Source organism: Papilio machaon, chromosome 6 (assembly GCF_912999745.1).
Source record: "Papilio machaon chromosome 6, ilPapMach1.1, whole genome shotgun sequence".
NCBI classification, from domain to species: Eukaryota; Metazoa; Arthropoda; class Insecta; order Lepidoptera; family Papilionidae; genus Papilio; species Papilio machaon.
The window spans coordinates 1,560,088-1,573,060 of record NC_059991.1 but is presented as its reverse complement, the minus strand read 5'-3'; the positions used below and the strand labels follow the sequence as shown (position 1 = coordinate 1,573,060).

General features: G+C 32.8%; 1 protein-coding gene across 1 annotated transcript in view; it reads left to right on the top strand.

Annotated features, from left to right (window-relative positions):
• LOC106709339 overlaps nucleotides 1–12,973 on the top strand; it is a 138,036-nt gene that overhangs the window by 118,549 nt on the left and 6,514 nt on the right. The window contains exon 6 of the mRNA XM_045678452.1: nucleotides 2,626–2,816. Coding sequence (XP_045534408.1) covers nucleotides 2,626–2,816 — 191 coding nt within the window. The remainder of the gene's footprint in view (nucleotides 1–2,625; nucleotides 2,817–12,973) is intronic.

The following is a 12,973-nucleotide window of genomic DNA, read 5'->3' as shown; positions in this document are numbered from 1 at the left end:
AATATTGTTGTGTTGCCCTTTGATTTTTTTAATTCTCACCTACGCAGTAATTAAGGTATACAATGTATTTTTTTACTGCGCTAAGTGAGGAAATGATAAGTACCTCCGTTAATTTGATTGTAAATGACACGATTGTTCGCAATACAAACATGACCAGAATTTATATCAACCTACGCAAAAGATATATTCGCAACAACAACAACCATAACAATGTGTTACTTGCTTTATGAATGAAGACATCCAAATATTTGTAGCGCTACAGTACTCTCATGCTTAAATCGTGCAAAAGTCAACAAAATTATAAACGAATAGTATTCAACGTAAACCTGGCTTTGGAATCTAAGGGATTTTATTGATTATCTTAGTATCGTTTCATCACCCATTACGCTAAATCTTAATAATATAAATGCAAAAGTTTAGATGTATGGATTGATTTTTGTATGGATGGATGGATGTTTGTTAAAAGGTATCTCCAGAACCACTAAACAGATCTCAATGATTTTTGATTGCATGTATGTAGAAGTCTAGAAGTAGTCTAGAAGAACACATAGACTACTAATTATGTTTTTTTAATCTACGCGGATTGAGTCGCGGGCGACAGCTAGTATGTAATAAACTGAGGTCTGGAAAGTAAGTTGTGAAATCTAAAGCTATTCGATACTCGCAATACAACTTCAATGTGACCAAATTGTGATGACAATAAAACGTTTTTTATTTAAACTTATAACTTTTATGGAAACATGGTCGTTAAATCTTGCTTTTTGTGTATTACGAAATAATCAGTTTGTTTGGTTAGCCCAGATATAAACTCTACGTGGGTGTTAAATTTAAATGCAATCCTAATCGTTCAATTACTCAATCGTTTAAAGCGACCTTGCTTCATGTTCAGGCTTTGCTACTTTCTGACATCGCTTTAGTAATTAAATGAAACGGACGTAGATTTATTTACAATTACTCTATGTTCTGCTTTTTTAAAATCATGACGGCAAGACTTAATATAGTAACGTATACAGGCTTTGCTATTTAAATTAATATAACAAGCAAAAACACAGGCGATAATAAAAAAAAATTCGCCGATAAAAACACGATTTACACCACACGCAAACGTGGCAAAAAATACGAAAGGTTACCTTTATTTTTGTTTACGCGAACACAGGCTGTTTATCGTCACCTGTGTCGTCGCAAGAACAGGCATAAAGGACACTTGTGTTATTATGAGTGACAGCTGACGGTGTCCACAAAAACCATGGGAGTCGCTTCACTTGAAACAAAATCCGGTTCCAAGGGACCAAAATTTAAACATTTCATTCTACTTTGAGCTTAACTGACAGAAGTTAGAGTTCAGAATGCTAGGCGTACATTATTAACGTACATGTCATGAATATTAAACGAACTTGAAAGTGCAGAAAATAGGTTTTTAGTAAACAAAAGAAATGATAATTGTTACGTTAAGTACACTTCGCACTGTTTCTATCCTTTTTTTTAAATTATGTAACTTATTGGTCATTAAAATTTTGTTTTATCTTAAAATGAGCTTTCTGTTCTCTATAAAGTCATTGAGATTAGACAGCATGATTTACTGCTAAAAATTTGCCTCTTCGGCTACGAATGTCGACGATTCATTTAGTTACCACCATACCTCATACTTCAGTGTATTTGTGATTATCACACTACGATTCTTAAATGTTACAAAGTAAAATCATAGCATGGCGCAATAGTTCGTATTTCATGACAACATTGAATGCAAAATTAAATTTATTCCATTAGTTTACTCGATCACATCAATAACTAGTTTGATGTAAGCCAAACTGGAAGTTAACAAAATAAATGGCCTTCCAACCTCATTAACGTTGTATAAATGGAGATTGAATGAAACTTAGCATCCCAAAAGTAAGTCGTCGTGATACGGAATTCGTCTGCAATGTCTACCGTATGCTAATTTTATGCCATCCCGTAAGTTTATTAGTCCAACTACTATATAGGAAGTCAAGTAAATGAAATTTACGACATTTGCTGAAAGTTGACTTTATGATCAAAACTATGCATTGAAAACTAAATTGGCAATGTGTCTATTATATCAAAATCATTGCTAAAATATAAATAAGTATTCCAGTTTAGTTTCCATCTTGAGTACAAGTGCACCGAACAGTGCATGTTATAAAACAGTAGACGGAACTCGAGTGCGGTACGCAGATGTTTCGCATTAATGGAGATTGTTCCCATCAGACACCCCTAAGTAATTTAATCTCTGGCCACACGGCCGTCTAGACAGCCTGTAGACAATCACGTCTGCAACAGTTTCATCTAATGGGTCATTTGTAGCTTAATTGCATTATCAGACTGGATACAATTATTTAAAAGTCTAGACAAAGTGAAGCTTAGCTTACCGCACTGAGAAAGCTTTCGTGAATCTATGTAACTTATACCGACTGTGCTCGACTATTTAAAAAAACACTATAGTAGTAATGTAAACTTTACGTTTTGAAACATCACAACGGCTTTGGGTTGTAACTTTTTGCGGCTTGTCTATCCTGATCTAATAAATACGTTTTTCCTTCTTTGAAAAGTCTATTCTGAATATAGTACATTAGTCAGTGACTTGATTTAGCTTGTCCTTTTCTTCAGACGACGGCGATCGCGGTCGCGGTCTTCATCGAGGAACCAGCACGGCGAGGATGAGTGCTCCTCGCCTAGGACGATGCTAATGTCAGACCAGGAGGCGCTGCACCAGCTGTACGGCGAGATCACGACCGTACGCGATGGCGCTGTCACACACCAGTGTGTGCAGACAAACCTCGCTGACGTCATTTGCGGTGGTGAGTTCAATTGTAAAACTGAGGAAGTATAGAAAAGGGAATTTTGAAATATTTAATTGTGCCATGTAACTTTATTGAGGATACGACTTCATATCTCATGCATGCAAAATACAATTATATAAATTAAATAGCAAGCTTGTTTCTTAAGTTATCTATAATGTATATATCGCAACAAACCATACAACGCAAAATAAGTTTAATTTATAAAACTACATTATTTGGTTGAGGACGTTAACTATTATAAAAAGACGATTTTTACAATAACTTTTGTTTGGTTCATTTTCTTAACAATGTTGTATAGAGTAAGCAGTTTAACATCAAAAGCTAGAAATTCCTAAGAATAATACAAGCTTATCCAAATCCATCACAAATCCGTAATTTAAAATTTTAAAACAAATGCAAAATTCCGCCGAAAAGGATTCCCTTGCGGCGGTATCAAAATTACTGGGAGTCAACGCTCCAGGGAACTATTCACTAAACACCAGCCGGTCTCCAGTAGATAGAGACCATAATCCTACTGACGCGACACTCTTGAATAAAACGGAATGTGGGACGAGTCTGCAGTGGCCTGATTCAATGCCGCAATATTATAACATTGTATTGACTATGCTGCGAAAATTCATGTAACATTTTCGGACTAAAAATTGCAAGCCTGATTAAACTCGGGAACGAGCTATGTGGTTTCGAAATAACATGCACACAGACCATTATAATAAAAGGGCAATAAGCTTTTGGTGTTAATCCTTGCACTTTTATAGGAAATAAAGAAAGTTAAATTGTTAATCAAATTTTTAAATTATACAACATTCAGCTTAATCGAATAATCAAAAAATAATCGAAAAATAAATGTTTATCGAATCTAAAATGCAATTAAACTGTTTACAGATATGACATTGAGTTCCCTGACCGTCAGAGGTCTCTGCGGTCAGTGCAGTCTCACGGATTCGTGACTCTGTCGATTTGTTTTAGGCAAACATAACGGTGTCCGATCGTATTAAATATCGACAACCATTCGGACAACGGACACGAATATCACAATAAAAGATCGATTGTTTACCTCGAACGAGACACAGTTGACCGATTAGTTTCGATGTTTTAGATTCGTTGACCGACATAAATAAATATTATTTACAAATCGATAAAACCGCTATAAAACATCGATATGAAAGGTCATCACTAATGTTTGTTCAAAAATTGGCGTATAAACCAGTAATATATTCGTTAACAATTTTCATAAAAAATACAAGTTTATTAATAAAGTAACTATACTTTTTCGTTTCTGCAGATTAAACTTTTAACATGATGCAGTGTTGTCCGCAAAATGCACTGCATTGCGGTTTTTACGGTCAACGGATGAATTCGTCGTACAGTTTACTTGCCAAGACCTTCTATTAATCTTGTTAAGTCCCCTCTCTAATTTGATTGAAGGTATTTAAGATAAATCTATGAAATTTGAATCGGTACAAACTGCAAAATTTAATCCGTTTTTTTAATGGATTAATAATAAAATATAGATTTATTTACGACAAATACTTTTAAATATTCATGTTACTTTTATATCATCAAAAAATAATATAGTCGTTCATCTAGGTATATGATTTTTATCTTCCAAACAGGCTTCATAATTTTATTTACTCCTCCTTAAGATAGTAGCTGGCACATCAAAAGACCACACGCAATAAACAAAATATTTCTTAAATCGCACAAGCGAATATAGCCTCTATTCCAAAGAAATAACGTTAATAAGAACGCAAAATAAAATTAGCATTCCAAACCAGTAGGTAAGTAAAGAGATCAATGGAAAGCCGGTCTCCAAAGGCACAGGAAACCACTTCGATCAATCTTATACAGCACGTTGTGTCGATTATTTATTTGACAAGCCATTATCGACCCTAATCACTTGTAATAGCTACTTCAGTATACGGGGTGGTATATTTATATCGGTCTTGGAAAATAACACTCATTAAGAAACGTTAAGTTGTAACACATGGCCTTGTAAAGATCGCCTAAGAAATTATGCTGAAGAAAAATTAACGTGAACATTGTCTTATCTGGACTTGTATAACTAACCTGTTCTTATATGGAATGTATATAATACGATAGCCAGTAGACTTATCGTGGATTTCTGAGACCAAAATTTCCGTATACAACATAATTTAATTAAATTTTAAAAAAACAAAGATAAATATTATTAAACGGAGACTTTTATCTCAGAAACCCACGTTTAATAGTTTTTACACACAAATATGCTCCGATTTTTTTTCTACGTATTTGAGTATACAATCAACTAGCTTTTACCCGCGACTCCGTCCGCGCGAAATAAAAAATAGAAAACCGTTTCCTGGTTCTAAGCGACCTGCCCACCAATTTTCAGTCAAATCGATTCAGCCGTTCTTGAGTTATAAATAGTGTAACTAACACGACTTTCTTTTATATACTCGTATATAGATTTAACGAAGAATTACACCTCGTCTCACTTTTAGGGCCATGATAACAATATGATTTTGTTCCTGTTACGGCAATGGACAGACAGTTAACCTGGACATAGAACATTGACTCTTGGTTCTGATCGCCCCAATCAAACTAAGACGTTAGATTGATAATTAAATTAAAGCCTGTGAATTGAAGTAACAGTTGTTTTTGAATCATTGAGAACCGACGTTCAGTAATGAGTAGTCATTATTGTCAAATTAATGGAGTGGAAAGTGAGGCTTCTTTCCTGTCAACATCATTGAATACTTTCCACGTGCACGAGAAAATCTATTCTGATGACACAGTGTAGAGAAGTACAGCTGTAAAACTTGTAACACTGTCAACTGTTGTGTAAATAAAACATATGATATTTTAAACAAATCTTTACAAATAAATTGAAAGTAAAATTTTAAATTATACACTTAACACTTAATTAAAAGGTTTTCTTTGTATATTTTTTACTACATAAGTTGAGAAGGGATTTTTTTCTTTTGATAGGAGTTTGTGTATTGCACTCGACCTTTATGGATAACAAGCTGTTGCCCGCGCCTCCGTCCACGGGGAATAAAACAAAAACGTAATAAGTAACCTATAATTCCAGACTATGTATGTACACATATGCCAAATTTCATCGAGATCCGTTGAGCTGTTCTGGAGATACCTTCAAACAAACATCTATCCATCCATTCATCTACACATTCTTATTTATAATATTAAAATAATTAGTATGGTTTATTTTGTATATCTTTAAACTATACTAGCATAATGGTAAAAGAGTAGGTAACATTTTACCAGAATATTAACCTGATCGAGACAGCGATAGGGAGACATCTTGGTAACATCTTAGATGTAGTTGTAACGCTGACTTATTCATGCAATACACTATGGCGTAGTGTCGTATTCGAAGTCGCTACTGTAGTACTTCTTTTTTGTTTAACGAGCGGCCGCTTTCACACGGGCGCGGTAAGTTATTGTATGTTTAGCGACTGGCTCGTAATCTCCGATGTTGTATGTATTAGTTTTTGTATTCGAATTTTAAGCACGGACAGAAAATACATGTGAAATATGAACCATAGTTCCGGTGACAGTTTTATTTATATTTATTTATAACTAAAAGTTAACTGCGACTTCGTCCGCGAGGAATAAAAAACAAATCTAGTACTTATAATTATAGTCTATGTCCCCTGGGAATAGAGTAGCTTCCTAACAGTGAAAGAATTGTTGAAATCAGTTCAGTTGTTACGATGTCTATTCGATGCAAACAAACAAACAATCACAAGTAAGTACTAGTAGCTACTGCTAGCTAGCTAGGTAATTTATTTTGGTAATAAAATTACTCGCATCGTTTTAAAAGAATAAAAAAGTCCTTAATAAGTTCATTATACAATAACATTTATGTTTTTCATACGATAAAAACTGTTCCTAAAGATTAACTATTAAAATGTGGATACGGTGCGTATCTAATAACAGATTTCGCTGAGACCTGTACCTGGGCGTTATAATGATAGGTTAGCATCACACCTCTGTGCAGGTTGTTTTGCCTACAGAGAAAATTTTACACCTCAATTTTCCATATCGGAATATATGTGAGAGCAATAGTCTGATATCGAGGCATTATGTGATATGCCAGATTACAATGTGGAAATTATGGCCCTAAATAAATTATTCCGTGAATATTAAAAAAACAGTTTTCTAAATGTATTGAGAAGATAAATGCCAGATTCATAGTTAAACATCATCAATATAATATGTAAAAAATAGGTCACCAAATTTTTCAATATTATTTAAAACTCAAAATTCATGTCGCAATAATAGTAGTAACAATAATTTTGGTGTGGATGCGTTTGCGTTACAAACTTAAGAGGCCTAAAAAGCATACTCAGTAATCCAAAACATGTTGTGGAGTAATAACTACAAAAGCTCCAAATCAAAAAGCTCAAAATAACGATTACCCGCCAGCAGTTCCACGGTCGTCGAACGTCGAACAGTTTGCACTTGCAGCCTGATTCAGGTCAGGTCATTACATAAATTGCGTGACTGTGTTACTTTATGTGAACCTTTTGCGTGTCAAGTACAAACGATATTAACTTTGTAGATCCTCGGACGATTAGGGTGGACATCTTAGCATGCAGGGCTTTGACCCAGTGTGTCGTTGACGACACTAACGACCAAGGTTTGATTCACAGTTCCCACATTTATAAAATAAATGCCTTAGGTAAATAAAAAAGTTGTGATCAATAGAAGTGCTTTAATGAGGATCTATAAATTATATTTAATAGTATAAAATTGAAGCGCTAACAATCTAAAATCGAAAGCTATTGAATGTAAAAGCAATAATTTAAAGCGATGACTTAGAACAAGAAAACAGGTTAAGTATCTGTCTAATTAATTTAAGATCTTATAACTCTTAGAATATGGTTTAATTTTGAGTAAACGTACAATGTTTAATAAAAACAATATAAATTAAACATGGTTTAGAAATTATTCTTACAAGGAATCTCTATTATGGTGAGTTTTTGAGACCAAAAGCTCTGTATAAAACAGAGATAACAATATTGTTAAACGGATATTTTGGTCTCAGAAACCCACGGTTAGTAGTTAAAAACCATTATAACACGGATAAGTTTATGTGGACACAAAAAACTTAGATCGTCTTCAAATGAAACGAATGCCTTTTGTTTCATATTCGGACTTTGATCGTCCTCATACTTTTATTTTTAATTTATTACTGTTAAATATTTTGTACATTGTTTACAACTGCTACATCGCGTAAATTGTAAATTACGCGAAACAGACTCGAAGGTGAGCTTAATCATACGTCGAGAAATTAACCGACAAATATATCGTAAGCAAGCGTACCAATTCAAGGACGGTTGACTTTTTATGTTTTTAAAATATCAAACTATCTTTTAATGTATTTTTTCTTTATTTATTACGTTTAATATCGAATATATGTACATAACGTTAGTGTGAAATTGTGATATTAATTATAATAAGTATGTATAATAAACTACTTTACTTTTCAAAGGTAAATAAACTCGAGAACTAAAAAAAGAATTTAAAAAATACACAAAATAAATTTAACAATTTATTCAATTCAACCAACACATAAATATCTTTCTAAAATCCCATACCAATACTTTCCATCAATGTCACATCGGTGCGATCATTTTATGGCAACATAACGATCAAAGGACAGGATACCCTAATTCGATTTCCGTCAACCGGATCTCAGTGCTGGAAACTATAATAGACACTATTAAATATTATCCAGCTGCTGAGCATTATAACGGATATTTTATTAATACTTCCACTTGTGACTTTATTGATATTTAAAAAAGAATTCGTGCTAAAGACTAACATATCAATTTTTACGATATGTGGCACTGAAATCAATAAGCTATTTCTTTTAGCCATTCTAATGCTTTCTTAACTCTTTGTTTTTCATAGTTAAACTTTAGTAGAATTTTTGACTTATAAATGATGTTTTTAAATATTATTGCAGCATAGAAAACTATGACTTCTTTATTTAAACCTAAAAGTTGCTTAATACAAAAAATCCAAAAGTTCTTCAATATGTTTTTCGCGAGTTTATTTCTGAGTAAATAACACGGTACAAAAAAACTGGTATATGACATCATACGGCGGCGGTTACCTTTAACACGTGCAACTTGAGAGGAATATTAAATTTAGGTTTTTCGTGGAATCCTAAGCATTTAGGACGTCGTGCGTCGAAGAGCATGACCCGTTCTCTGGCAAAATCGTACTGCAAACTTACATACATTTATTACATTAGCCTTTGTCCTAATTAACAAACATCTCAAAGTCAAGCTTCGAAATAAAACAAGTGATTTATCTTTCTACATACAAAGAAACGATTTAATGATTTTCTTTCTTTCGAAGAAGTGATTCATTTAAGAATCTTGACTTCAATGTTTTAAGGAACAATTTAATTGCTGCTTACAAGGTCATCATTGCAATAACATAAAAAGTATCCACATTATAGCCTAAATCTGACAAAGTATTATTTTTATTATTGTCACATGGAAAATCTTAGTGGGTTAATAGTTACATTGGCTTATTCAAAGTTAGTCAACTTTAAAAGCTTTTGCAAAATAACAATTAACATTACGAAAATATTGAAAAAAAGCTGTCGTTATTAAATTCTTAATTGCTATTTAACTATCGTACTTTAAATTGATCTACATCTTGGATATTAAACTGTCAAATACTTATTAATTTAATTTTGCAATATAATATATGTGCACTGAGTACGTAATTTTATTACAATTCACCGATTTTGTGACCTTTACATAGAAAGAAACAAAGACCAAAATAGATTAATACAAATAGAAAGTATTCCGTTCTTTTCCGCTGATGAACATTTTTATTACATTGTTTTAGTCTTGCATAGATCAAAGTCGATGTACCATGAATAAATTAACGCATATAACTTATCGTATATGCAAATAGCAACTTTCCTATAACAATATGCGTAGTTTCCCTACCATTACCTACATAACATAGTATGTATTTACATAAATTACGCGATCTATAGGTACTGATAAAATCATATACCTGTAAGAGATCGAAGTAATAGAAATGTACGAGCTTTCAATTTAAGGAACTAATAATATATGTTGTAAATTAATATAGAACGGCTTGACTCACGTATGATCTTCCGATGACGGCACCGACTAGTTTAATGTCCATCCAAGATGGACCTCCGACAGGTCCGAAAATAGTCGGTGCCGTCACCGGAAGATCATACGTGAGTTAAGCCGTTCTTATTTATTTTATCATTTTACCTCAGGAAAGTTTAAACAATTTATTATTTATTGATATAAATTATTAACAGATCTTTTTAAATAACGCATCAATTCTTTTATAAATGTATCTATACAAATCCCGTGACTAAATTCTATGTATAGAATAATTTTACTATGCAATACAGATTAATTACCCATATGTTATAAATCGTTTATTTTAAAAGTATACACAAAATATCGTTACGTTAATTAAAATAGCCGTCAGTTCGTATTCGCCAGTTAATTAAATGGAAATTTTCCAATCAAACACCATTTGTTTTTCGACGATGTTTCATGCGGTAATGAAATTTTTAATTAAGCTTCCGCATCAAAATATCAGACTTCATCTATCCTGTGCTTATTTACTTTAATATTTTAAACCAGTATTCAATATTATATAAATAACAGTCAAAGTTTTCATATTATATTTGTAACACACTTCTTCAGAAATCACTTTTTTCATTCGTACCAATATTATAAATGCGAAAGTTTAGATAGATGGATGTTAGAAAGTATCACTAGAAAGGCTCAACGAATCTTGATGAAATTTGGCACCGAAGTAGAACATAGTCTGGAAGAACACATATACTTCTTATTTTTTTTTATTCAGCTCAGACGGAATCGCGGGCAAGAGCTAGTATTATATAGTTGACCGCGTCCATTGATTCATACTTGTACGCGCTGTTTTTATCTCCTAAAATCTAGGGATACAAATTTAATAGATACTTAGGTCCTAGAGTCTCTTTTTAATTCATTTTAGATTAATTTGTGTGTATGTATGTAATATAATTTTATATTAGAGACTGTAAAGGAACTTCTATCAATTAAATAAGCAGATAAGCCAAAACATTACAAAATGCAGCTAACACAAAAGCACTGTTATTATTCTATTTACGTCCATTAAAATGCATCCGCCTATTTAGAAGAGTGGGGGAAGGTGTAGCCGAAGGGGGGAGGTGTAGCTGGTTGGTGGGGTGTGGAGAAGATACCGAATGCGTATAAAGCAGCTATTTTTAATGAAACGGATGCGGCTGGAGAGCTCGTTGTGAATGTAGGTCAGCCGGTGGTATGCAACTGCGGCAAAGTGCATTTTATTTGTAGGTATGACACGCGCGTAAGTGGATCGAAAACGTACGATGTTAAAGAAACACCAAAAGTGACGTTAGACCACGCGTATTATAATATATGTAGCATTTGACCCCTTTGCCCTTAAAGTCGTCTACTACGCCTACGTCCGAAGCCTCCTCGAATATTGTTGTTCAGTTTGGTCTCCGCAGTATATGATCTATATTGATACCATTGAACATGTTCAAAAGAAATTTGTGAAAATTCTCAACTTTAAATGTCATAGGCAACGTTCCACTTACCGGGAGGATTGCAAGCACTTTAAATTACTACCGTTATCCGATAGAAGGCTCCTATTAGATATGGGTTTACTTTACGATATCTTACATAAATTAGATCATCCAACATTACTAAGCCGTATAACATTTTGCACTCCTAAAAAACGTACTAGAAATACCGTATTATTTTATACAACATATCACCGAACAAACTATGGAAAAAATTCTATATTAACCAGATTACCTCACCTTTATAATGAAAACTTTAATAATATAGATATTTTTCACTTTTCAAAAAAGAACTTTAAAAACAAAATTATTTGTAATATTAATATAACATAAGTCACAGGTATAAAGTAATGTATAATGTCTGTTCTTACACTATCATTTTGGCTACTTATAATGTCGTTATACACACTATTAGCTAAGTTATCACTTGTATGTATTCTTTCCGCTGTTATTACTATTTTAAGATAATTTTAAGCTGTTGTGTATGTAGATAAATAAATAAATAAATCGGACTATCCAAAGAACTAAGGTAGTCCGCTGCTACATCAATTAGGTTATTTACTTTATATATTGCACGAAGAAGTAGTGATTATGAGAGGGTATTACATTTTAAATTAAGGTTATAAGAACATTCCAATACCTGTGTATATTATTTTCCTTTAACATGTCTATATACAAAGAAAATTTTATAAAATAAATACCACAAAAGTTTTCTTTCCTCAAAATTACTCATACCAAAGAAATGTTGCTATAAATGGAAGCGATATGTTTCACGTGTTTAGGGGATCAAGTTGTAAACAATCAATATCAGCTGTAAAGTGCATTCAAAATAACTTCCTCGTCCTACGTCCAGTGTAACTTGAACCGCGTGTCCCCAACTCTGAGTTCTCACTTAGATTTAGTAATTAATTGTTACACTTCATTTTAATAGTAATGTGTAGTCAATGTCAATATTTGTATTAGTAGATTTAAGGCTTCGAAATATCTTTACGTAGGTATCGGAGCGTCTATTACATTCCTCTACTTAAATGTGCATTCGACCTTCGGACTTGAAAAAAATAATACAGTATTTAAATAATACATCAAATGTACGGTATAACTTTTAAATAGCAATAAACTCTTTTAAGCATATTTTGGTATAAGTAATTTAAAAAATGGTAACAGAGTGAGAACTAGTAGTTGCGTGATGTGCAACACAGTATGCAGGGCTTCCTAGGGATGACATATTCAAATATTAATTTATCATTAAAATGCAATAAAAACAAAATTGATTAAAGTAAAAATCGCCACCTCAATGTTTTGTTATCGAATTGAAAAAGTATAAAAAAGTAGGTATTATTTTTATAGTAGTGGCAGCCCTAGTAAATGTTTATTTTCATCTAAGTTGTAGTATGCAACGGTAGCGATGATTTTATGTGCTGCCAATGTTTATTTTGACTTGTTCTTGAATACGATTGGTTTGTTCGGACGAAATGCAATGTACAATGTACGCTTGAGTAGGTTATTCACCTTTTAAGGACTTCAA